The 26,552-nt window shown below is 39.8% G+C and overlaps 2 protein-coding genes across 2 annotated transcripts; both read right to left on the reverse strand.

Moving 5' to 3' along the window:
- Nucleotides 1-317: 317 nt before the first annotated feature.
- On the reverse strand, nt 318-2,037 carry LOC4344091 (uncharacterized GPI-anchored protein At5g19250). Its single transcript, XM_015789561.3, has 2 exons — nt 1,863-2,037; nt 318-933 (listed from the first exon to the last, which is right to left on the reverse strand). Exons 1-2 carry the CDS (start codon nt 1,933-1,935, stop codon nt 422-424), a joined length of 585 nt encoding a protein of 194 aa, XP_015645047.1. The 5' UTR covers nt 1,936-2,037; the 3' UTR covers nt 318-421.
- Nucleotides 2,038-4,344: 2,307 nt separating this feature from the next.
- Nucleotides 4,345-26,552, reverse strand: LOC9270052 (uncharacterized). The gene is made up of 36 exons (XM_015790987.3): nt 26,203-26,552; nt 24,710-25,437; nt 24,508-24,636; nt 24,332-24,417; nt 23,583-23,691; nt 23,047-23,142; nt 22,795-22,857; nt 22,660-22,719; nt 22,110-22,178; nt 21,588-21,669; nt 21,448-21,500; nt 21,296-21,358; nt 19,985-21,214; nt 17,603-18,589; nt 17,175-17,510; nt 16,757-17,015; nt 16,057-16,279; nt 15,329-15,701; nt 14,450-14,599; nt 14,137-14,358; nt 13,821-14,042; nt 13,084-13,731; nt 12,432-12,692; nt 11,950-12,306; nt 11,233-11,636; nt 10,736-11,165; nt 9,227-10,528; nt 8,875-9,135; nt 8,512-8,802; nt 7,952-8,416; nt 6,875-7,306; nt 6,430-6,708; nt 5,920-6,322; nt 5,694-5,842; nt 5,327-5,533; nt 4,345-4,685 (listed from the first exon to the last, which is right to left on the reverse strand). The coding sequence occupies exons 1-36, from the start codon at nt 26,264-26,266 to the stop codon at nt 4,566-4,568; spliced, it is 11,613 nt and encodes a 3,870-aa protein (XP_015646473.1). The 5' UTR covers nt 26,267-26,552; the 3' UTR covers nt 4,345-4,565.

Genomic DNA, 26,552 nt, shown 5'->3' on the forward strand with positions numbered 1-26,552 from the left:
ATATTTTAATTTTGAGTAAATTGTATGCGATCTAGTGCAAAAAAATTGAAAAATGAGCAATACCAGTACAAAAACTTGTTCGCTTTGATAAGCACATCTACAAAGCATGCAAGTCATTGTTCAACTGCATTGGTTCTCCAATGATCACAAGCTGAATACACACCGGCAGCCAACTGCCAACCTAAATATCCAAAGACATACTTCAAATGCATACACTTCTTTTGAACACATTGCGTAAGGACCATTATATATTGTAGTCAAAGGTTTAAGAAAAAACAGTCAAAAGAATACGTTCCGATCCATATCCTCGTAGCAAATACTAGCAAGTTGTCAATGAGACAAAGTTCAATTCAAATATGGACGATCCAAAAAAGGATTACATCAAAAGTAAGGTACACTCTCTGCAGTATGATCAAATCTCTCAAATCATCAGCAAACATACAATGCCTACCAACAAAAGAATCAGTTGATTGAAGGGATGAACTGAAGGAGCCCAGTTGGAGCCAGGGGGAGCAGGGGAGTAATCACCTGAACCCGAGCTCGTGCTGAGGACAACGACCACCCAATCTCCCTCATTCGCGATCCCAACACCAGAGAACTTGGTGTCATTCAGATACTGGTTGTACTGTGACTTGGTGTAGTTGGTCAGAACCACATCAGGTACAAGTCCGGGAACGCAGGCCGGCATCACCTGACCGTCTCCGGTCACCGACGCGTTGAGATGGCAATGGTCGAGGTACTTTGGGTAGTCGGGGAACTGCTGCTCGGTGCCAGGGACAGTGTTTGCTCCGGTGGTGTTGGTGCAAGGTTGGTCTTTGAATTGCTGTGCTAGCTGCTCAGCCAAGCAGGCAGCATTCTTGTTCTCGGATAGCGCAGGGACTTTGAGGGAAGCTCTGTAGCTGTTGATGCCCTTGAGAAGCTGTGAATCACTTCCTGGAAATGGGAAGCAGTGTCAAACAAACAATGTAAAACAATGATTGTATCTCCAAGTTTTCCTGATTTAACAGTGGAATAGTTTGCATGCATATCAGATCTCGACCAGCAAAAGGTAGAATTTTATCGTTCGATCTTCAGCAAATGATAATCGTAATAAGTACTGTTAACAAATGACAAGTGTATGAATAAATGCATCTCAATAAACTATGATACTTCATATGTCACCAAAAATTTTCACTTGAAAGAATTTTCATTCGAAACCATATGCATAAAAACTGTGCCATATGTACCTAAACACATCAACTCCAATACATAGCAATTGTGACTTAAGTTACTGAAAAATTTTCTCCTTAGCAGACTACCACTGAGTCCTCCCCGCAAAAAATAAAATAAAATAAAATAAAAAATCTACCACTGAGTCCTAAACATCAGATCTTGCACATCAAAAGCTGGATTTGTACGAAAACAGCTTCCCAAACAAGATTTTAACTCAAAAAAGAGGACCAAGCAAACCTCGAAAGTGGCTCACAAATCATGACCATGTGACTAGTTACATCAAAATGTATAGAACACCAGTGACCAGATCTCTGACCAGCACAAATGCCCAGTGCAACCGCTTGAGCGTTTTCTAAGCGATCGAACAGAGACAAACTAATTCGTACGGATTGAAACAAGAATCATCTTCTGCAGACTCCCAGATCCCATGAACCAATTAAAACTCCCAGAGTAATTCTCAATTGAATTTGAGCAACAGGGCAGCTAAATCATTGCACTACTACACAGCAGCCAAGAACACGCACTCCAGCGAATCAGATCCAGACACACTACAACAAACAAATAATCAAAACAAAACTACAACAATTCTAACCATCGAAGCCCGAATCAGATTGCAGGAAGAGCAGCGAGAGCCAATAAGCCATTTTTACCATCAGATCTGGCGCAATGCAGCAAGGAGGAAGCGAGGACGAGGAAGCAGACGAGGGAGATCCTGGAATCCATTCTCGCCGACACAATTCCTCGCTGCTGCAGCGGTGTTACTGTTGCCTCGGCCGGGGAGGAAGAAGAGTGAGGTGCGAGGCAGGCAAGAAGTAGGAGAGGAGTGAGGAGGAAGGAGGCGAGTTGCTGTCACCAACCACTTCTTTTTAATTTTACTCTTTATTGAATCTTGATTAATCTTTACTCTTCCTTCCGGTCTGTCCTAAAAACTTTTTAGTAAAAAGTGGTGATAAATGTTTTTATTAGGGTCCTTATTGTATATTTACACTGGCAAGATAATTCGATTACTTTTGTATCTTGTACCTTCTGGGCCATTTTTCACTGGCAAGTGGTAACTTTTTGGGTTACAGCCTAGCTTTAGCAGTTGTAGTTAATTTGCTTAAAAATTATTGTGGTCACATAACTTCAATAAATTCTGAAAGGAACTGTATAACAGTTTTTATTTATTATATATCCAAGTCACCTTCATTACATTTTTTATATATTTATAAATAAATAGTGCCTAAAGAAGGTCTAGAAATAGTTTTGTTCCTCATGTGAAAAATAATTATCCCAAGGAGGCATTAGATGCTTTAGTAGTCATAAATTTCCCTGTATAAAATCACGGAAAAATTGTGAATGATGCATAAATAACGGTAATGATGCATGCGCTGAGTACATTTTATTTATTTATACATACAGGTCGATATTCATATGAAGGAAATACAAATACAATAATGTAGATTCTGAGAAAAAATAGCCCCTTATTTCACCTGACTATAACTCTATAAGTTATAACACTTATTAGCGATAATATATATATATATATATATATATATATATATATATATATATATATATATATATTCTTAACGATTTAAAAGGTAGTATTGAAAAATAAACTACGATGAAAAATATCAAAATCAATTTAAAATTAAATTTTAAAATTTAATTTTTGGTTATGGCTACGAGCTATTTGTGTTTTAAGTTAATACATGTTTATGGCATGGTGGTCGTATAGTACTCCCTCCGTCCCAAAAATACTTAATGAGAAGTGGCAATGAATCTGAACTACCCTTTATTCAGATTCGTTGTTCTAGTAGGGGTCACATCCCCTCGCTTGAGTTTTTTTCGGACGAAGAGAGTATGACCCTGTTTAGATTCCAATTTTTTTCTTCAAACTTTCAACTTTTTTCGTCACATCGAACTTTCCTACATGCACAAACTTCCAACTTTTCTGTCACATCGTTTCAATTTCTTCAAACTTCAAATTTTAGCGTGGAACTAAACACAACCTATATTTGCATGGGCCCACCCCCATTATATTCTCTGTGCTTATAAAACAAACTTCATATACTCTACGAAACCCCAAGCTGTCGGTGTTTCTCAAGTAGTTGCTACAACGTGATCATCTGAGATGCGGCCACAAATAACAAATTTATTCTTATCAGGAAAAGAAAAAAGAAGCATTAGTTGAATTAAGCCATGGACAACGTGAAACAAATAAAAGAAGAAAGGTGCTTGGTCGATGCTTTTCATCATCAAATAATTAATTTCGCTGCGTGTGCGTCTTCTCCGGTTGGTCCTGCACTGACGTTAAAAAGGTTGGTGTAGATGATGATGATCTGTGCAGCGAGCGAGCGAACGGCGGGACAGAGAGACAGCTCACCGTGTGGCGACGGCGATGGTGGAACCGACACAGCGTACGCCAACACTCAACACGACGCGGCGGTGGGTAATACGCAGCGCCAGTGCACTACGTACGTACCTTACCTCATTGTTTGCTAAATTTTAATTTCAGAATTGATTTTAAAATTTTTTTAATGTAGTTTTAAAATATTAGTTTCCTGACCACATATTTACCCCTATATTATAACTTATAATCAGCTCTTAATAACTAACCAATGGAAGAGTGAATCACTGTGCAGTCGCAGTTGAGTCACTTACACAGGACATTTAAACTATTTGCCACCTTTAATATGTGATGTTTAATAATTTATTACTCACAATCTATGACGTGCCCTTTTACATATCTACAAGTACGTAGTAAATTGTTAAATGTCCACTTACATATAAGCCCCGCTCTAACTTTTGTGCAGTTTTCGACATTTCCTGTGAATATTATAACTGTAAACTGTGTATCTCTATAACTGTGTACAAGGAAGCCTCACCCAACAATGGAGTTGTGGTTCATTTTAGCAATGAAGGGCTTTTAGTACTTCCAATTCTAACGCAACATATTGAACGCACTTAACTGTATGAATATATCGGACGCACTCCTACATCCCGCTGCGATGCAAGTCGACCACGGATTCACGACCCAGAGATCCTTTTAACCCCTGACTACAATTTTTTGCCAAGATTTTCCTGACTCGTATTTGCATACACTCGAAAAACAATCGCACTGGTTCCAAGGCTAAACATCTGCATTCATGCTCTGAAACTAAATCTCTTTATAAATATCAAATAGAGCACTAATACGAGTAAAGCTAAAAGCCGATATTTCTTATCTACATGATGAGACTACGACTAGTTCACGGTTGTTGCCAAATAAGGTTAATATTTACATCACCTACGAGCAATCTCGGTTAGGCTACAAAAGGCTATGGTAAATATTTGGCCAGGCGACAATAGGCTGAGTTTGTTTTCACTTTTCAGAACCACGGGTGCCATGTCGGATCCATCATGCACAGGTTCCTCGAAGATAATGCCGCTTCCACGAGATCCGTGACGCCTCTTTGGACCGACTGAGGTGGCTCAGATGAATTCTCCTCCTGAAATAGGGAGAGAAAATGCTCCCAGATGTGAATATAAGAGCAGGTAAAATAGCAGGCTATAAGCTAGCTATAAACATATTTTAAAGAGATAAAGGAAGAGAGACTCCCAAGAAGTAATGTGTATATGACAGATAGGATCAGGTATTAATAGTATAGTAAGCAACTAATGTATGAATTGGGTATTACATTGGCTATAGATGATTTGGAGCTAGCAATTGGCTATACTATTAAACTTGATCTAACTTGAATGACTTGATAATGAATTTGGACTTGCTAATGTTACTATCCAAAATGGTTTTCCAGTTGATTGAAGATAGCAATCCTAAAACATAGTACTAACTGATAGTAGGTGCGCAACAAGGTGAAATCAGTAGGGAATATAGTGCAGTATTGGAGCATTGCTATCATGTGAAATTGTCTAACTAGGAACAAGCGAGTGAAACACCTCGGCTTGCTGAATATTTCACTTTGTGCATAAGTGGCCTCTCCAAATAACAATAACTAAGTAAAGAAAGGATTAGCAGTGATAGCATTATCATTTTAAAAGTTAACGGCCAGCTAGGGAAATAAGCATGACTGAAATCGGAAAAAATGATATATCCAGAGAAACAAAAATCAAGTTTAAAGAAATAGTTTACCTCATCAGCAAGATAATGTGGTGATATTAATTTGATACGGGTAATGACATGCTCCACATTGTTTATCACCTTTTGCTGGAAATCCAACGGGTTAATCATTCCAGCAGCAACTGGAACAGAAGGAATGCCAAGTGGCCTCCTCCATGACCAAGATAACAGTTCATCACGGAAAAACATAGCCAAATGGTGCCATATATGCTGGCTTTGCTGAAAATCACAAAGAAAACAATCCGATTACGTAGGAAAAATAGAAAGATGAACCACAAGGGACAATCCTAATATTAACCAAGACGGAAAACAATTAACAGTAGGAGTACTATCATTAGCGCATCCTACTATAATTCACTCTTTAAAGAATGATACTCACTTTTGGTGAAACCACAGACTGGGCAGCAGAACACATGGCAGACACAATGAGACCTTCAACACCGAAATTTGAGAAGAAAGCTTGCATATTGCGTGTCAGCCTAAAGGGAACTAGCTCATTGAACTCAATCATTCCATTTGGATCATAAGCTGCAGATAAGCAAATGTGAGTAATAATAATTTCACGTGCATTATTTACAATTACTGGTAATAATCAAGAAGAGTACCTGGATGGAAATCATTCTGGAAGATCTTGCCAGTATTTTTAGCAAATAATATTTTGTTAGGAGCCCTACCACCAATCTGCAACATGTACGACATGAAACAGGACAGAGCCACTTGGATTGCAAACTGTTTCTTGAAGGTCCAGAGGTGATTCCCAGTTGGTAGAATCTTATGCATGTATTGAGAGAAGATATTATCATTAACGATATTTTTAGTAATTTCATTATAGGCTTGCAAGCGTAATTCCACCACTGCTTCAGGGGACACCTGCCCTGAGATGGCTTGATTTAGCTGTTCTTTGAAAATTGTAATAGGTGAATCAGCTTCTCTATTATGTCGGGCACAGTTAATTTCATACACCTCCAGGAAAGTGCTGTACATCAAATCATCCTCTACCATCCGAACCTGGATCAAGGGAAATTAAACATAAGGCCAGGATATTACCTTGGAAGCTGAAATAAAACAGCTAAACATGATTATTATCAGGTATGGAAGAATGGAAGGTATTTCACCTGTGACCAAACAGGAATAATGATTGGGGTGTGAATAGCAAGATGGCGCTGCCTCGACTCTTTATGTTTGTCAAACATTTTGTTTAGTACACGGAATAGCTGCAGCATTCTCTCATCACTCCGGGCATTTGGAGTCAATGATGTCTGAACAATAAAATGGCGCTGTGAACCATCAGAGCCAATAAGTGTCAGACGTCGGAAGCTACTACCGTGCCTCCGGACAATAGGAATATCAGGTCCAACTCTGTCCAACTTGACAGTATGATCAGGTGCAACCTCCTGCAAAAGACAAGTAAAACTTAAAACTAGCACATAGAGAGGTGAGGAACCGTGCGAGAAGCATAAAACTTTCACAAGACTGGCTAACCATCCATATGGTAAGAGATAATGATGAGTGACATATTGACTTCAATACTGAGGATAAAAGGTAATCACTGTGACCAACCTGATCTGTGAAGTACTGCCCGGGAAGTTCTATATCAACAACATGGAAGTCCCTGAGAATTTTACTTTCTTCCTCTAGCTTTAAAATTGCAGGGAACCGATCCTCAACATTACTCTGAAGAACATTCTTCCAGTGCTTCAATCTCTCAGTGAGTTCAGCAAGTGTTGCTGGAAAAGTAGTAGCACTTTCTGGGTCAAGATCACGTTCAAAATCTTGCTTGTACTCCTTGACAAAATCAACATGCTTGTTAACAGCATCTTGTGAAAAGCAAGCTCGGCATACACCAGAAAGTTCCTTCTTGAGAGATTGTGGAACCTCGCCTGTAGTTGCAGTTGGATACTTGTAGCAGCGGTGAAGCAATGCATTAACCACAGCAAGAAGTCTTTCCTCGGGAAGAGTAACAAATCTTGATCCAATTTCAGACAGTAAAACCTGAAACCAGCAAAAATAAAAATATTAGCATACTTAGAAACACAAACAACGAAAGTTCTAGCACTAGATTGTTGTTTCTTCATGTAGATTTCTTCAAGATTCTGTAATCCCAACAATTCAAATCAAATAGTCCCTCCAGTCCCATTACAAACAATATTAGATTTGTTGTCTTGTTTGAAAATATAAGGCATACATTTAAATTTAGTGCAAGCCTTTCCCCCAAGTCTAAAAGTATCCCATCCTCTCTTGGACTCCTTTAAACATTTATGCTTGACAACCAACACATACCACCATTTTCGAAGCACTTAATGGAAGGGCAATAAAGTCATTCTCTTATGGATTCCTACTTCACTTTTTGTCCCTGGCCAAAATATGCCTTACTATAGGAACCAAAGGGCACTGAATATGCATGGAATTCTGTTCTCTTAAATGCCAGCTTTGCTACAAAATAAAATTCCTGGCAAGCATGCTAAAAATTTCTATTGAAAAAAAGGAATGGGCAAAGAAAGAAATGGCTTATTCTATACCATTGTCATACACGTTGGCCTGTATGTATGGTAAGACTCTAATTTAATAAAAAAGTAATGGCCGTAGTCATCTCCAATTTCCTAAAGGTTTATAAACCACTTTGTTATTACTTCTTACCTCAAGCTCATTGGCTAGATTGGTATGCTTGCTCCTAAGAGCTTCCATTATATCCTTTGCAGCATCAAATGCACTTGCTGCAGAAGTTACCCAGCCAAGTCCATTATTGCGTCTTGCTGGCATTTGCGAACCATCTGCACCAGTTGAACTCGGTTGACCTTGATCATGGCCAGCGCTTGTACCACCCTCAACATTAGATCTGTCTGACTCTTGTCCTTGGAGATTACCCCCATCATGAGAAACTGCCGCACCACCTGACTGGGTAGCTTGATGAACTTGGTTGTCAGAAGTCATGTTCCCACCCCCAAGATTAGATGTCCTCGCGTTCCCTTCAGATAAGTTATTGGCAGCATTGTTTGCCAGCATAGCCTGCTGCATACGCTGCTGAGCTATTCTTCCCATTTCAGTTTTTGTAGCAACATCACGACGTTCCATCAAGTATGTCCGAAGCCAATAATACAATGCCTGCAAGAAAACCTCTCAGATATGCACATATACGAGACAAGAATATGCATCGTCAAGTTCAAGAAATCGATATGAAAAAATGACATCACAATCACCTGTGGATAAACTTGGGCTATTTTCAGCAAAACTAATTTGCAGTGTTGGGCTTCACTTCTCTGTAATGATAGCAATAACTGAGGTATCCACGAAAGCCAAACCCAATGGGGCAACTGCTCAAGATATTTATCCAAAGCCCTTCCAGCAGGTTCATTTTGTGTATCGAAGCTCAGAAGGTAGAGAATTCGTGCAAGATGGCTCCTTGAGTTTGAAACTCCATATTTGATGCCTTGGAAGAAACAACTTACGGCATACTCAAGCCAAATCTCATCTTTTGTCTCCTTGAAAACCTGGCAACACACACACATCAGATCTGGATGATGAAGGGATATTATTAAGAGCATAAAGGATAACATGCATACCATATCGCAGTAATTCCCCCAGCTAATCCATGCTTTTGGCAAATGCTTAAAAAGTGTTATAGCATTTGAATAAGCAACATTTGCATTCTCGCAGTCATTCATTTTTAGCAGGAAGTCACCTCTCAGACGAAATATTTCTGCTTTGTTCTTCACAGGGAAAAATTCCAAATTGGTGTTATTGATTAAGTTAAGACCACTGACTAGTTCGCCTTTCATCTCTAAGTATGCCTTGGCTTGTTCACATATCTTCACAAATGCTTCCTGTAATCAGATTAGAATGCAAACAGGTAAATAAGATGATATTGAACGCACACTATGCAGTACTAAAAATTTGATCACAAAGGCAAGTCACCTGAACTTCCATGGTAGCATGACCATACATCTTATCGAGTATAGTTACACAAACGTCAGGAAGACCTTGTTTGCGAGCTATGTGAGCAAGCTTGTTCACATTCCAAGCTTTGTCTCGGTAACCAAGATGATGAAGTTGAGGATTTGTTTGGCCAAAATCTTTGAATGCGTCTATTACTGAATTGTACATCTCATTCCTCCACTGGAGGAGGTCATACCAAACAGTCATATTATCCCATTCATTAGGAGTTCGAAGTCTCCATGTCTCAAGAATATCCTTGAGGTCAGCAAAGGAGTTGTGATGATTGGAATTGGCACCAGAATTTCCTGAAGCTGGTTTGTTCCCATTTGCAATGTCAAGCAGAATTTTAGAGGATTCTTTCACTTCAACCAACTGCTGAAACTGCTGCAGCAGAGGCATTCGGGACTGCACAGACATTTCAGGTAACTGCCACCATTGTTCTAGTGCAAGTTCAACACCTTTGCTGACAAGGTTCTCAGCTTCACCAACACCATTAGTACCTTTGTCATGAAGAGTGAAAAATGATTGAATAAGGCGTAACTTTGGTGTCTCTTCTACCTGAGCTTTTGGAATAACATTCTCCTTCATATATGTCCAGTCAGGCGCCTTCCAAAGGCAGTCTAAGAGAATCTCGTAATTCTCCACACCTTTTCCAAAATCAGCCAATACTTCCCACTGACCTAATTGAGTGGCACAAGACAACCACTGTTCTTCCCAAAGACACATTTCAGCCTTAGGGACTGTGTTATTATATGTACCTTGAGTTGCTTTTATCATTGCCTGGTAAAAGAGATTTTGTGCCTGCTGCCAGTAACCGTGTTGGACAAGTGATAGCCCAGCTCTAGTTTCTGCTGTGATTGATCTTCTCTTCCATAATCCATATCTCATGTCATCCTCATTGAGAAGCCTGTATAATTCAGCCAGTGACTCTGAGCATTTGGCCTCATTCATATGCATCATATGGCTCTCGAGTAACGCAATCGAAGTATGCCATGCATTGCAGGTCTTTCCGATATATTTGATAAGCTCACTAGGCATGCGCGGTTGAGGATGGCTCAAGTGAAGACCTTCAAGGAGTGCCTGGGCTACATTAGGTCTGCATCCTTGCTGCCTCTTATGATAATCTTTTGACAGAAGCGCAATTATTGGCTTAGCAAGAGCAACTTGCTCCTCTTTGTGTAAGGTTACCCAAACAATTGGGAATACAAGAACCCACAAATGATATGCGACGTTGGGATCAGCAAATGCAAGTTCCCTCAATGGAGCCATGACATCTGCCACCTACATTATTAACAAAGAGTACATATGGGTTATCAGGTCAAAGATTTCATACAAGGAGATTTGTCATAAGGAACCAGGTTATTCCATTTCTCATGAGCAAAACTAACAAATTATCCATATGCAGCAGTAAAATGAAAAGGCAACAAACATATATGGTATGAGGCAGAAAATACTAGCAGCAAAGTAGTTTTGAGCACAGGTATTTACCACAAGCTTGCTTGCCTCATTTAAAAACTGAGCATGTCTTGTAGTCAGAGAATCAAACGATAAAGATGTACCATCCAAGCTTTCCTGAGCATCAGGAGCCTGTTGTGGCATAATCATGCGATCTGAAACTGGCCCAGATGTCATAAGTGCAGGAACTCGAGCAGAATTTGCAGCGAGTGTAATTGGCTCATTTTCAACTAATATTGCCAAAATAAGATCCAGGCCTTGCTTCAACCAGAAAACATCACTCACTGCTTCCCAGTCCTGGGTCTGTATTATAAACTGCAATCTAGCAAATAATGTTTTTCCGACATAGTCATGGTAAAGTTTGAAGAATCGCTTCCTCATTTCTGGGTCTTTAGCTCTAAGTCCAAGCATGTATTGCCTCTCCACCTTATGAAAATACTCTTGCCTCAAAGCCATTTGATACCTGCATAAAAAGACCGTCAGGAACACTACAAGATACTAATAAGAGCTTGCTGTATGTATGTACTTACTTAGCTGTATCTCCACAGAGTGAGTAAAGAAGTTGCAAATATTTTGCATCCCATTCTTCTTGTACAGATGGGGGAAAGCTTTTTCTGTCAACTACTGATAACTTCTGAAGATAAGCTATTATCTCCTTTGGATTAAGTGAACTGACAGAGCCAGTAGATGAAGCAAGTCTGTAGTCATCCTCAATCCAAGCTTTTATCATGTCCAGTATGCATAGAAGAACGCTAGGATCTGTGCCTTTTTCTGAAAGGAGTGCTTGAAGTGTTTGGCCCATAGATCGCCTGAACTCAGAAGAGGCCATCACCCTCTCACTTATGAGTTTTAAGACGGTCTTCATGTTAGATATGACCATAGGGTCTACTGTGGGGCGTGAATTAACTGATGAATCCTGTTCAGGCCTCTGTCCCTGAGATTATGCCAGGTCAATGCCAAGGTAAATGGACCATCATGCCAAATGGAATCTTGCCAAAACATTTACTCATGGTGTTGATGATCAAATCACATAGTTAAACACTAACAAAAAAAACATCCTAGATGTATCTGTGGATTTTTCATCTTAAAAATAGTAAACAGTTCAAAATGATAACTTCACATAAGAACCTAACTTACCTATAGATACCAAGACAGAACACCAGGTTAATAATAATCAGCACAGTGAAAACTAGTCAACTATACGGATCAACAAAGTTAAATAATATAGAAATACTGTGCAAACATACTTGTCGAACATGGTTGCCAGCAGAAGATCCCATGTCACGTGCAAGACGTTGCAGGACTCGAAGAAGCAAACCTATGAACGGATCAATAAAATTCTTCTGTACTTCTGCGAGTGCGTTGAGGACAAACAGTGCAAAGCTTATGATAGAGTTAGCATTGCTAGGTTCAAGTGATATCTGGGGAGTGGTTACAGCAGCAAGATGCTTTTGAATGAGATCTTGAACTCTTTGGTACAACAACTTTATATCTTGTGGTGTTGTAGCTGCTTCAAGGGGAAACGCGCTGAATACCATCTTTAGCAATGAACAAAGAGACTTGCCAGCATCCAACATTTTGTTGTTGAAGCAAGGTTCCAGTATCTAAGGAAAAGAGATCCCAGAATGTATCAAAGAGTCAACGTAAGAAATATCTGCATTGATCTCCATAAAATACAAATATAGCAAAAAGACTAATCCAGAGAATAAGGTTCATTCAAGTAACTTACTTGAGAAATATGGTTGATGTTATTCCGGATGAAGAGGCGGGGTTGCTTTTCTAAGACTTTGTTCATAACATCTAGGCCCTGAGCAAGTGCTGTTGCAGGATCCTTGGACTGAGAAGGTGTCAAATTCCCAAGCAATTTCTCAAGATAATTAAATTTAACATTGGCATTTGGCCAGACTTCCAAAGCTTGAGTCAGTAGATCAAGAGCTTGCTTGTACATTGAGCTAGATTCCTTATCCTTTGGTTCAATCACCAGCGACACCTGTTCAATCAACAAAACTATATGAGTATTCAAGACCTCAGATCAAAAAAGTTCTGCTGAAGACACTAGTAAGGTGGCACAAAGTGATCAACATTCTCATTATATCAGAAAGGTTCACATGAGAGGATGGAACCACTAATAGGAATGCCTTGTCAATCCACTACTGCAATCAAATGTTACACTGTGCTTTGTCTCTTTTCAGGAGAAAAGGCAAGCCAGGCCGCATGCCTCAAAAGCAATCACAATGAATTAGGCAATGAGGCACCAACAACAAAAGCAAGTACCATCAGAATGTCCAGTATTAATTTTTTTTAAGAACATTATCATGAAATCTAATGAAGCAACTTGTAAAATTTAGAGCATAAAAGGTAAACATAAAAAGGATAATCACCCTTATAAGGAATGTAATGATCATCTCCTCCATAGCAGCGTTAGGTTTGTACTCCTCATCTGGTTGCCCGGAAGACCCAGGTGTCTCGATATTAGGTATTGATGCCCCCCCAGGCGACATCACGCAAAGGGGTTGCAACCCTGGTTCAACTTTCACCCTCTTACTCAAATCATCACCAAATGTGGGAACATCCGATGAGCGTTTTGGATCACCGCCAATAACAGGACTAAGCATATCACCAATTTGACTCGTGTTCTCACTTTCCTGCACAACTTTCATCTCACTTTGTCTCTGTCTTTCCCACGCCACCACCAGTCCAGCAAGTTCAATTGCCAGTCGTCTATTTTCTGCTGTTGTGTTGTATGGTAGTCCAAGACGGCTAAGGGAGTTGACCATCTGGGGAACAAAATGGGCTCTGCAACTGTAGAAGAGGTCTGCATGACGAACAATAAGCTGGAATATGTGAATCATGTTGGGAATTGAATGGCCTTCCTCCACAAGGATTTTCTTGGTGTATCTAATCCATATTGGCATGCGGCTGTCCCCTGGAGGGAGTCTTCTAGGAAGGGCAGGCATGAGGATGTCAAGAGCTTGCTTCACCAGCAGCTTATTTTCTGGTTGGCATGTCCGCAGTAGAGCAATAAAAACCTGGGGAAATAATTCATCATATTGGCTAGCTCGGTGCAATGACCTGGTTAAATGCACAATTACTCAGGAAGAATTTAATGTTATACTACCTGCAGAATAATCTTTTCAGGAGCTTGATAGGCCTCTAAGAAATGACACACGTTCACAAAAGCCCATTGCTTGCTGGAATTATCTTCACGTTTGAGATGGTTCCAACCGAACTTTATGAGTTCCTTTCGATGGTGAACAAGATCGCTCTGTAGATACTTCAGAAGTAATGTTGCAAGCTGAAGGAGTTCTATCCTCAAGGGTTCATCATATTCAGCACTGACCTAAAAATATATACATATAAAAAAGCATTGCTGTCATGGGGAAGTAACAAAGAGAAGGCTGACAGGTATTAAGGTAGAGTGGTTCACTTCCCACCTCTTCCGGAGGATCAAGAAGCTTGTCAACAATAGTTTTAATAATAGATGGATCAACAACTTCCCAACTTTGCCCATTTTGGAAAGAATGAGCTAGCATTGGAAGGATAAGTATCTGCATAGCAACGACTAAATGATCTTGTCCATAATGCTTTGACTGGAATATGTTCAGAAAGTGATTAAGAATAATTTTCTTCAAATTTGGTGCATAGCCTTCAGCAACCTATATGGAAAATGTAAAAATGGTAAGAAACAGAAAGAACTGGAGAGCGACACAAGTAACTGTCATGAATTAGAAAAAGAAATGGTGTCACCTCTATAACATAAAATTCCTTAAGAAAACTATAATCAATGCGGCTACGGTACAAGAATATTGATAGCATATCAAATAGCGCACCAACTTCCGTACGATCATGCCTTAGATAATTTAGGAAGCATTTTATGAGCCGCTTGCTTTCCATCACCTGTTCAGAAAGTAAGATTGTTAAGATCCAAAGGTCTAGACACTTGATTAGTGCAGTATGGAAAGATGCAAGGATGCTAAGAAACTTTAATAAAGCAATTTATTGAGATGTAAAGCACAGATAACATGTACGCATCATGTCAGCAAAACCTAAATCATTGAATTCAAAGAAATCAAGCGCATAAGAGAAAATAAGCACCCATACTACCGGACAGTGTTTGCCCATTGAACAGAACATCATAAAATCCAGAATGATAATCCTACTAGCATGGCAGAGATAACAGTATATAACAGATAGTAGCAGTAGTAAACAAAGATGCCAAAATTTAAATATCATGATTCCCCGAAATAATTCTATATAAAGAACCAAGTATGCAACTTGTCCATCAACTCTAAATATCGCATCATGAATTTAACATGGCAATTAAACAGGTGAAAGAAGATAAAAATTACGTAATCGGAACAGGGTAGCAATAGAAATACGTAAATCTACGTAATTGGAAGTAACCAATTAGGTTAACTATGGAACCCAGAAATCGATCACCGATCAAGTAAGTTATTCAGCTTGAGAACTACTATAATTTGTTACCCGGATAAAGGTCACTAGCAATTGAAGAGCAGCAACAAGAGACAATACAAAAACACAAATAAACGGGCAATTTACAAAGGCACCCAAAGAGAAAATGCAAAATGAGAAAAATAAAAGGTAAGTAGGAACATCAATGACTACCTGCGGTAAACTCAATTCCTGCTCATTTTGCAGGCGATCAATTCTTGAGGGTGATTTCCAAGCAAGCAACAAAGTGTCAAAGACAACCCGGTTGTTACAGAGCCATTCAGGCATCAATTTTACAAGGGTTGAAATAAGTTCCAGTCCATTAAAGTAACTGTCAGAACCAGTAGCCATGTTTGATGATGATTGGCCTGTAAAACCTTCAGTTATGGCACCAGTAAGTCCCTCATCCTTCACTGAGGAAGATTGATTACCAGCAGCTTCAGTTTGTGAATAGAACTGTGAAAAGGCGCTAGCAAGTATTTTTTGAGGCGATTTTGCAAGCTGGTCCCTTAACTCCCCAGTATCAGAGCAGATTATGTACATGAACCTGAAATTTTAAAAGGGAAGTATAATCAGTCTCTGGACATGTGTAGATCTGGGTGTTCACATGTTCATTAAAGTATAACTTTACAGAACAAGAAGAGCAAGCTAGTGTGCCACTTATACTACAGTATGCATCAAAAATAATAACAGCAGGGCTCAATAGCTAGTCTCATAAATCCCAAGGTATATGTTAAAAACATAACCAGAATAGCAGTAATGATCTAATACAGACTAAAAGGGAAGTACACTAATGTAAATGAACAGCATGTGAGGCTAACTGAACCTTTTTGTAAGTCTTGCACAAAAGTTTCACAAAGTTGCAGCTAAACAAATAAGACTAATTTTGGTGAAGTGCGTACCTTCTGAAATACTTTGGATGGCTTAATCGAGCAAGAAAATAGTCAACGGCCTCCACGGCATAGCGGTTCAAAAATTTTGCAAGTGGAGCACGATAAGGACTGTTGATTTCACTATAAAATTGATCTTCAGGAAGTGCCCTCTCTAAATCAATTACCAACGTAACAAGGTCATCCAAAAATTTGCTCGCCGCCGGGGGAAGAAGGTGAAAAAGCTCAATCATAGCTGCCCAAAAAAAATAGACATTAGTTATATAAACTCCTGACTCCAACCAAAGGCAACATACAAAGACGACAGCAATTGGTCATTTTGATGTCTGTAAACAAGAGAAAAATTGGACATTTTGAACCACTTTACAACAAGGCAAGACTTGATCCATTTCATATTATCTAGCTCCTATAAATATAAGTTGGAGGTGATGGTACATCCACCTAGATCTTTTTGCGAATGGATATGTGCATGCATATGTAAATCCACCTAGATCTTCTATGAAGCATTTCTACAGTAAAATTGGAAGATACCGAGAGCACAAGCATCATTTGGTACACATTTGCGAAAAAAAGGTTTAAGTTCTGTGTATCAAATTAGTACAATAATATATGAAAAGAATGAAGATCTGGTTTCTAAATCTCGTGTGATGTGTCCTCTTTCAAACAAAATATTGATAGTTAGAGAGGAAAATGCAATAAAATTATGACAGACCTGCAGCTATTTTTGGCTCATCTCCAGCTTTCCAAGATTTTTGACTCTGGGCAAGCTTTTCTGGCTCCAGCCATTTTTTCAAGTGATCCAATAACTTAGCACCTAAAGTGACATTAAACCAGTTTGATAGTAATTCAAGCAGACGAGCCAATCCCTGGAGCAACGGCATGGTAAGACTCCTTGTATGTGCTAAGTTAACTAAGATGGGCCTTAAACTGCTTTGCAGAAGATCTTTTGGCATCCTTTGCTGCTGAACGACCTGTAAAATGCAAATCATCAATGAGAACATGCTAGATGCTGCAAGCGCAATCTAGAATTTGAATTTTTAAAGCAAAACAAAATAAATTAGAAAAGGAAGAAAATAAATATTCTCTGAAATTCCATGTCAATATAAGAAAGCAATTGCAGTAAACACCACCTGACGAAGTCCCTCCTTGGCAACATTGACAATCTCTGTAGTCCTGCATGTCAGAGATTTGAAGAACATTGAGATAATCTTTGCACGTAAGTCGCTATGATTTGGAGCTTTCAGATCTCCCCATGCCATTGCAGTACAGAGTAGTTCAATGCATGCCGTCCTCAATTTGTTCCATGTCATAATTATTTTTGCATTCATCATCTTGGTGACCCAAACAGTCTCATCAGCCTCAGCAATTTGCAGTGCTTCTTGCAAAAAGTTCACGAGCTCAGGAGACAACTTCAGAAGAGGTGGTCTTAGTGCTAAACAGAAATTCAATGCTGTAACAGTACCCACCTGAGATAGAAAAAAAAATAAGTAAAGGATCCATCACTTATATCATGAACATAGAAATCCTCAGAAGTTAAAACATAAAATATATATCTTACCTGCTGCTCAATGTTCTTGGAACGCAAAGATCGTGAAATCAGAGGCTGGAGCAACGGGAGGTACAGAGGCTCCAGCAATTCAGAGACCTCACTGCCAGTTCTACTTGCAAGCAGTGATAAGCATGCCTGCACATTCTTCCTCACAACAATTGAGGTATTTGGGTTAAACAGTTCCACTGCAAGAAACTCCACAACTCCCTGAAAACTTTGTCGGCGATGTTCACTGTTTGCTTCATCTGCATTGTTTACTACCCGTAGAACTTGTGTTAGGACATGGTTTGTCTCCTCCTGCTCTTTGTTTGCATGCATCGGGAGCCTCTTAAGAACATGGATAAGCCCGCGTACAACTCTAACCTGGAAAATGCATAGGGTATCCACAGACACTTTACCAACCAGCGCTCCAAGGCCCATTACACCACCCATCTGAGCTTGCCATGTGCTACCATAACAACAATGCAACAGGCGTGGCAATAATTCCTCAAATACTGCAACCCGCACACTTGGAGGAGGAGAATAAACTGGATTCAAAGATGGACTAGAAACTAACATGGGGGTACTAGGACCACCTCTTAGCATACCAGTATGCTTCATGCGAGCAAGAAAGAGTAGTGTCTCAGCAAAAGTATTTAAAGCAGACAGAGCAGCTTTTGCATGTTGACGATTTTCACTTGAGAGTACTTCAACCAATGAATCCATAAATATTAAAGGATCCAACTCACGGAGATTAGATGAAGAGTTGTTCCTTGATCTAGATCCAATGCTAGATGAAAGGGACGAACCAACAGGTTGTACATATCCAGACTGACTGGAGGATGAAGAATCGATATGGAAAAGCATAGCAAAATGTCGACATAAATCAACAACGAAGTCATCCTTCTCGTCTGTAAGGCTGGTGTCAGAATTAGCTGCAATGATAGCTACAAGCAGAACCTTGAAAACAGATTTCTCTGCCAGTAGTTGTGTCTTTGTCTTCACACCTAAATCTCCCTAAAGATCAAGTAGAAAATAAAGGGAAAAATCAACAAAACACACTCAAGTTAGATTAGGCAAAAGATACTCCCTCCATTCCAAATTGATCTACATATAGTTTTTTTGAGGGTATTCCTAAATGATCTACATATTTGTGTTCATTTATTAGGTCTATTCGTTATTTGTGCATTGGAGTAAATGGACATTGATGCATGCATCCATGCACACATGTATTTATAACCCACATGTAATATCTTGATTTGCTATTGGCTAGGAAATAGTGGGGATGGTGCATGCATTGAGTTTGTTGCTAGAGTAAATATAGTATGAGAGAGTTATTAGCTTTTCTTGGTCTTGATGTACCTATGAAATATGTAGATCAATTTGGAATGGAGGGAGTACAACACAAATACCAGAAAGAACTGCTGCTCCAGTCAAATATTAATATACATAAATACAAGTCATCATTTTGGTATGAATAAAAATCCAAATTTTTAAATAATAAAAAGGAGGTAAGAGGCAAAAGTTTCAAACAATAATGGCATCTAAATGCAGCTGGACATAATTATTCCAAAAAAGGCAACCTACAGATTTTAGAGAGTATACGATCACACCGTTTATTGAACAATAATGCGGAAGTTTAGCATTGCTATTTGTGGTAATACCTGATTTACCACTTTTATGCATTACCAATTAGACATCAAGAGATTGAATGGACCACAAGAAGGCTGTCACTACTTAATAAAAATAAAGGTCCATTTGGAACAAGAAACCAACTATAGTCCAAAGAATGGACATGACTATGATTGTAGGTTAGTTTGGGGAAAAGGGTTAAATGAATACAGAAAAATCATAATGTGACATGTTGTCATTAGTTTACAAGATAACATGGCATGCTGAATAATAAGCATTAATTAATTTCTGAAATCATGCAATGCAGTACTCCCTCCGTCCCAAAATAAGTCCAATTTTCACCGATTCCACACATACCAATACACAACCAAAACGACTAGAATGCCCCTACTTTATCAAATACCAATGAAACTATTCTTCACTTTATCTACTCCCAATACAATTATTCCCTACTTTCACGAACTCCGATGCAATGATTACTCTAATAATGAACTTATTTATTTTGGGACAAATGGAAGGAGCTAAAAATGAACTTATTACGGGACAGAGGGAGTAAAATGTATCAATTATGGGAGCTACTGGACAATCCCATAACTGCAATTGAATGCTAATCAATAGTCAATACAAGCCTACGTTGATTTTAACAATTTCGATCACGACAAATAACTTTGGGACAATGTAAGATCGATGATGTCAAATGTCAGAAGATGATCAAGCAGCGTGAGCAAAATACATAAGTAATATTAACAATATCAATACTCAACATATATTCAAACCAACCTTCATATCAGAAGCATCATTGCGACGCCTTGATGGATCCAAAGAAGATATTAGCAGTGTCCCAAGAACTCCAGGGCTCACACCCTCACCGGGTACATTTTCCCGTAAGTTTAACAAAGAATCCAAGCACACTCGAATAAACTGAAGAGCCTGTTTCCTGTAGAAAGCTTCCATACTATTACCTTGCATAACTGCACTGACTGCAAAGTGTATGCATCTGTCCAGTGGAACTAGAAACGGTGTTGCAGGCTCAAAAGTCAGAACTAAACGAAGTCCATGTTCCGGGTTTTCCTTGCATTCAAGTGCGAGGGGCTCCTTCAAAAATCGCCTATTTCGACCCCCTAGCTTACCTAACAGTTCCAAGGACTTTGTACCCCATGTGTAGGGAGGAGGCCTCAAGTGAGACCATAAAGCAAGAATGACATCAGACATTAAATTGGCCATGCTAGGTTCCAAAAAATCAGGGTTGAGACTATCAATCCAAAATTCTAGTGTACGAAGAGCTAAGCTCACAAGGTCATCACTCCCTTTCAGAGCAAGAACGAGAGGTTTCATCAAACGAGGAATGTGAGGCAGCAAAGAACTCAAGCGAGCAGGTAATATCAGGCAAAGCTCCAAAATCAAGTCTCGCATATCTTCACTAGTTGGTCCATCAAGCATGGAGAGCAACATATTGAGGCAAGGCTGTAAAGACGGTATAAGATCACGCATCAATGAATCAAATTTAGCAATGTTCAATGCACGGAACATGCTACGGAGAAGGTGCATGTAACCAAGAGGTTTCTCAACTTCAGTGGCACTCTTCATGCAAACTTCCATTATTACTGGGACATGTGGCTGAAGAGTGCGCTCACAACTTTCTGGGGCCTTTGCTGCAGCGACAAACAAAAAGCGAAAGAGTTGCAAGACAAGCTTTGCTGCAGGCGAATCTGGCTGCTTCAGCGCGTCAAGTTTTGAGCTAACGAGGAAATTAATCAATACATCTGTGAATGGCCGAAGAACCTTGGGAGCTTGCAAAAGGCTAGAAAATATGTGTAACAGCTGGTTGTTTGTTATCATGCAATCAAAGAGGTCTGGCATGCAAAAGGAAAACATGTCCATTATATCCCGAGCTTCCATTATAGCTAGCATTTGGGAAAAACATTGCAGAATGTCTCTCTCCTCATCCTTTTCCTTAAAAAGAGCCAAACAGTGAACCCCAGATTTTAGAACACCCGAAGTCTTCCGCACCTATAACATATCACATAATTTTATTAGCAACAGTTCAGTTTAACCAAAAGAATAAAGGTGCATGGTGATGGTTTAATGGACCTCATCCTCCCGCAGTCCCCTGAATGGTTGTACTGATAAATTTGATGATTGTTGACTTTGTTGCTGCAGAATACATGATTGGATTATAAGAGCTCAAGGATGATAACATACTGAATAAGATAGTACCCACAAACTTGGGATGTCAATAATACCTGTGGGCGTGGCCAATGAGCATGGGTTATGCTCCAGATTATTGTCTTCATTCCTGGTATGTGTTTAACATGAAAACATTGGAGTTATAAATGCTTAAACACTTTGTATATGTAAATACTTTATTAAAAATAAATCATACCTAGTACGAGTGTCCTTATCAGACTTTTGTAATCATTAATCTCCTTTGTGTACTCCAAGGGTGGTTGCAAATTCAGCACAGTCTGTAAAATTGTTGGAGAGATTTAAATAACCCATAAGTACAAATAAACAGTAGCTTGTCTCTGGTTTCACCACAGGTCCCTCATTTTGCTGCATGGCCCTATCTTATTTTATAGGCCGGATGCAACTAGCCAACAATAATAACTACCAGCATATGATGAAAAAATTGCTATATTTGTGGTTTCGTGTAGAGCAGACAGGGGCATAAATCTTTTATACTCGGCATTTGCCATGAAAGGCTTGAGTATAATCAAGTTATTCACTTACTCATAGTAGTAACACATTAAATGTCTGGAGTGAATGCACAAGTTAATAGACTAACACATGCCCTATTATTTTGTTTTGAGAAACTCAGCTAGACAACTCACTGTTTTAAGTAAATTCAATTACATAAATGCAAAGCATCTGTGAATTGCCTCCATAAAGAGGGCCTATGACACACCTGTAATGGGACTTCAAGTTTCATTCTCAAATTTTGGTGTTCCTTCCCTTCCTCGCCTTCTTCAAGCAACTGGAGAAAAAGAGAGCAAGTTGACCACACAGTGTAACAAACCAAAAAGGAGATAGCATTGATCTTTCTGTTGAGAAAAGTCTAAAATACACAATAGTTGGGAGCTCCAGAGAATATTTAATGCTATACAATTAAAGTCGATCATTAGACACATATCCTTAAGCACCAATCATCAAAATCTGGCATTAAATTTTCGTTGGATATAAACTGAGGCCAACCACAGTTTGCCAGAATAAAAAAGGCACGATAGCCAGCTTTTACCGTTGTCAATTATGCAGAACTGTCCCACTGTTTTAGAAATAGTACCATATTATAAAATAGACTAACAGGCTCTGTTTTATTTCTTATGCATGTACATTGCAGTACACCAGTGCCCAATGCATCTGTCCTCCCATGCGTACAACATGTGCCAGTGAACTGTGCAAGGTTATATTATGCCATAGCATACACTATAAAATATCATTAAAAGCATGCCATATACCTGAGGAATTGTGCGCTTCAATGTCCTGAACTTCCCAACAAATGCATCCAGTATACGCCCCTAGTCATTTCTAAAAATCAGTACCAACAAAAGAAACTAACTAGCGTATCGGAACAGGAAAGCAGTTCTTTTTACCAACAAAATCCGTGCTTCATCCATGCTTGGCTGATCAATACCTTTTTCATATATAGGCTCAACCTTGAAGAGTTCACCAAAGAGTAGCAGTTCAGTTCAGTATAAAAAAATTAATTCACCATTAGTACTATAATTAAGTATGAAGTTCTTTGTGCACACACAAAATCGTAAAAGTAAAAGCTGAACAAAACACAATATGTAGATCCTATTATTACTACTAAAAACAAATAGAACAATAGGGCATAAGCATACCAGATTCAACATCAAACGAGCCGATGTCGTATGAATGACAAGGGTTAGCGAAGAATCATGCATATTCCGAGAGAACAAATAAATGATCCGCGATAGCTGCACAAAAATGAGGTCACTACGTTAATGACATCTGAACATAGAAGATCAACCTCCAAGAGTGGAGTTTGTACTGGTGATAGTGATATCACCCCCAATGAAGTGCCTAGTTTTCATAATCTTGCAGAATGCTGGATCAAGAAAAAATACAGTATATTTCTGCGTCTGAATCAGCAAAAGAGAGATGTGGCACCTACTCAAACTAATGAACTAATTGTTTGAGCAATGCATTGTTCATATTGAATTACAGATGGTGTTTGCCTGTTTGGCAGTTCCCCGTGCAAAAAGAATATAATAAATTGCCTTCCTAAACTTCAACAATGCAAGTGTTGACATTCTTACATAGCAACACCAGACTAACAAAAAATGAGCATCTATAAAAAAAATACATGGTTCACAAATTACACAAACTAAGGAATTCTGCAAGAATCAAGATTAACCTGCGGAAGAGAAAGGTCTCCACGAACATAATGCACCAGCTCGGCAAGAAGGGTATAGGCAAGAGGTCTCAATGTCTCGATGCAAACTCGGCCTGTGCCTATCAAAACCCTGATAAACAAGCAAAATGTTTGGAACAAAGAGTAAGAGAATGTGTATGTACTCAACATCTCCACAGAGACAAAAGGGACGAAAATACTATGCACCCAGTTGGTTTGAGTAGTGCACAGTTATCATAATCAAACAAGAAAAGGAGCAGCTTGACAGACACTTTTCTCTGCGTACTTTCTAGCACAATAAACAGCCAGTGTCTTATTAATAGTTATAGTTTCTCTATTTACAACTTTACAACATTTTTTAAGAACTAGGAGCTGTTTGATCTCGAATTAAGGATAAGTGCTGTCTCTTTTTTTTCTGATGACCCCAAGTGGGAAATTAACTGCTTTGAATTGCCCTTGTCTCTTAGCAATAAATAGCTTGTGACCATGGGTTAGGCGCATTTTGTTTTAAAAACAAGTTAACTTATCAAAAGTGCTTAAATAGAATACCAATGAGTTCAGACATCAGGACTAGCAAGAACTCTCTGCATACTAAACCATGTTACACCCTTATTTACAGAACATGGAACAAGAACTTGCCAGCAAGCATTCGACATATTAGTAATCAAGAACAACTATGCATCAGATCCCAGTAAGGCAACATTCAAATAAAACATGAATAAATTGGGTAATCATATAAATGAAAAGTGTACCTCTCATCAAGAAGTGTGTCAATCAAGGGAAATAAACCACGCCTGTACTCAGTGTTGAGAACTTGCTTCAAGCCAACTAGCAGCTCCTGCAATTCCATACACAAAAGTTTATACAAATGCATTTCAACACAATGTATAGTTCATTAACTTTGAGAAAGATTTAGATAATAACTTGCCTTCCTTATGGAAACAGAGTCCGGGGGGCATGTAACAAGCAAGTTCACAATGCTCTTGCATATGCTTTCCTCATATGACTTTATATGATCCGCGTTGCTCTTCAGAAGGTACGTCAGGAATGACAATGTCTGCAACACAAAAATGGTTAACCAATCATGACCTCCACAGACAAGGAAACAAAATTGACAGAACCTGCAGTACCTTGACTTGTGCACCCTTTAACTCAACAAAGGGCGTCTTCAGGTGTGGTGGCACTTTGTCTGGCCCCTTAATAGAGATTGCAGACACCATGAGTGGTAGCAAGTATGGGATATTTGTCTGCACAAGCTTAGCATACAACTGGAACAAAAACATCACTACTAGAGGGCTCTCTGTGACTATCTTGAATGACCGTGCACTTGGATTGAGTTGTCCACCGCCTGGCACTGCCACCGTGCCTGGGGCATCAGCAGTGGGGTCCAAATGCTGGTTGGGCACGGCAGCAGCAATATTGGCACTGACATTGGGATTATCGAAGAAATGGGTGACAGTATTGGGAAAGTTGCGGTATATGGTAACAACAAAATCAAGGAACGGCTGCACCTCTGCCTCGACAGTAGGGCGAAAGTTACGGAGGAGATCAAATACAATCCTGATGGCAAGAAGTGCATTGTCCTCATTGTCCTGTGTCAATACACGAAGAGAGAGCTTGAGCAGGTCTTGCACAAAGGGTCGGAGCACCTCACTGTGGGGTAGCCGATTGAGGATCTCAATCACCACATTCCGCAGCTTGTGCTCCGCATTCTCAGTGCCCTGTGGTGCGGTGAAGTTGCTGAGGATGGCCGAGAATGCTCTGAAGTAGCATCTAAGAAAGTTAAGATAGTCTGGAGTATGAGTCATCTCCAGGCTGTCCCGAACTTCCATGGCAAGCTGCAGTCGGACTTGCACAGCTGCAGAGTAATAGGGCAAAGGATCAGATTATTGTGTCAAAACAAAATGGCACTCCACCACAAAGACTATGTCTACAAGACAGACTGTAACAGGTTTACACAGTTCAAAAGGTCAAAATGAAACCGATGAAAAACCATGTGGTGGTGTTGTGAGATAGATTGGTACAATCCAACCATTGAACAGAAAAATAGAAGCTTGATATGGTGTTCAGTTCAGACAAAAAGGTAAATTTGAAGGCACCGAGCCTGTTCTCAAAAGAGGCAGAAAATTATATTTTAAAAAAATGAAAGGATAAAAATAGAAATTCGGGATGGAAAGGTGAACAGCTGCAGAAAGTTGAATGAGGAATTGGACGCAAAAACCAAAATGGTTATGAATAGGAGATGCGCATATAAAATAGTGAAGCATCAAACACTTGAGTAAGACTTAACCATGAAATTCGTACAAAAATACAAACAAAATTATATTACATAGTGTGTGTGAGGATGGAAGGCTGAAACGCTCGTTGCGGAGAACTGCAATGTCAAAGACAAATCCAAAAATTCCAGCTAGAGAAACACAGAATTCTCAAATCCGACCCAGACCACAAATCCAAAAAAAATTCCACCAGGTTAGAATTCTCAAATCCAACCGAAACCCAGAATTCTCAAATCCAACCCAAACCCCGGGCAAAATCGGGGCCGTGCGACAAACTCAACCGAAAATTCAGAAAGTAACCGAACCAACCAACCAAATAAATGGACGAGAGCAAATGGGGTCCGTACGAAGGTCCGGCTCGAGGAGCTTCTGCGAGTGCTGCTCCATGTTGGAGCTGTTGATGGGCGCCATGGCAGCCCCCCACCCCACCACCGCCCAAACCCTACCGCCGCGCCCGCGCCAGGGCTTTTAGGGTTTTTGGAGATCGCGCGGCGGCGACCACCACCACCACCACGCCCCCCGCGCCGCGGGGCACGCGAAGCGGGCGACGAAGGGAAGGGCGCGCGCGCGCTCCGGTTCTCCTCCGCCGCGAGACGCGAAATCGCGCGGCCTCGCGCTCGCGCTCGCGACCGAAGCCGAGGGTTTGGAGAGGGGGAAGAAGGAGGGGGGAGAGAGAGAGAGGAGAGAGAGGGCGAAT

The sequence above is a fragment of the Oryza sativa genome, chromosome 7, assembly GCF_034140825.1.
Source record: "Oryza sativa Japonica Group chromosome 7, ASM3414082v1".
NCBI classification, from domain to species: Eukaryota; Viridiplantae; Streptophyta; class Magnoliopsida; order Poales; family Poaceae; genus Oryza; species Oryza sativa.

What these genes read in the sequence shown, in the direction of transcription:
- LOC4344091 (XM_015789561.3), bottom strand. Translation starts at nt 1,935, where the DNA reads ATGGATTCCAGGATCTCCCTCGTCTGCTTCCTCGTCCTCGCTTCCTCC. An exon ending in GCATTGCGCCAGATCTGATG is followed by an intron (nt 934 to 1,862) that starts GTAAAAATGGCT and finishes TCCCATTTCCAG; the next exon opens with GAAGTGATTCACAGCTTCTC.
- LOC9270052 (XM_015790987.3), bottom strand. Translation starts at nt 26,266, where the DNA reads ATGGCGCCCATCAACAGCTCCAACATGGAGCAGCACTCGCAGAAGCTC. An exon ending in CCAAGGAGGGACTTCGTCAG is followed by an intron (nt 17,016 to 17,174) that starts GTGGTGTTTACT and finishes TGCATTTTACAG; the next exon opens with GTCGTTCAGCAGCAAAGGAT. An exon ending in TTATTCCTGTTTGGTCACAG is followed by an intron (nt 6,323 to 6,429) that starts GTGAAATACCTT and finishes CCCTTGATCCAG; the next exon opens with GTTCGGATGGTAGAGGATGA.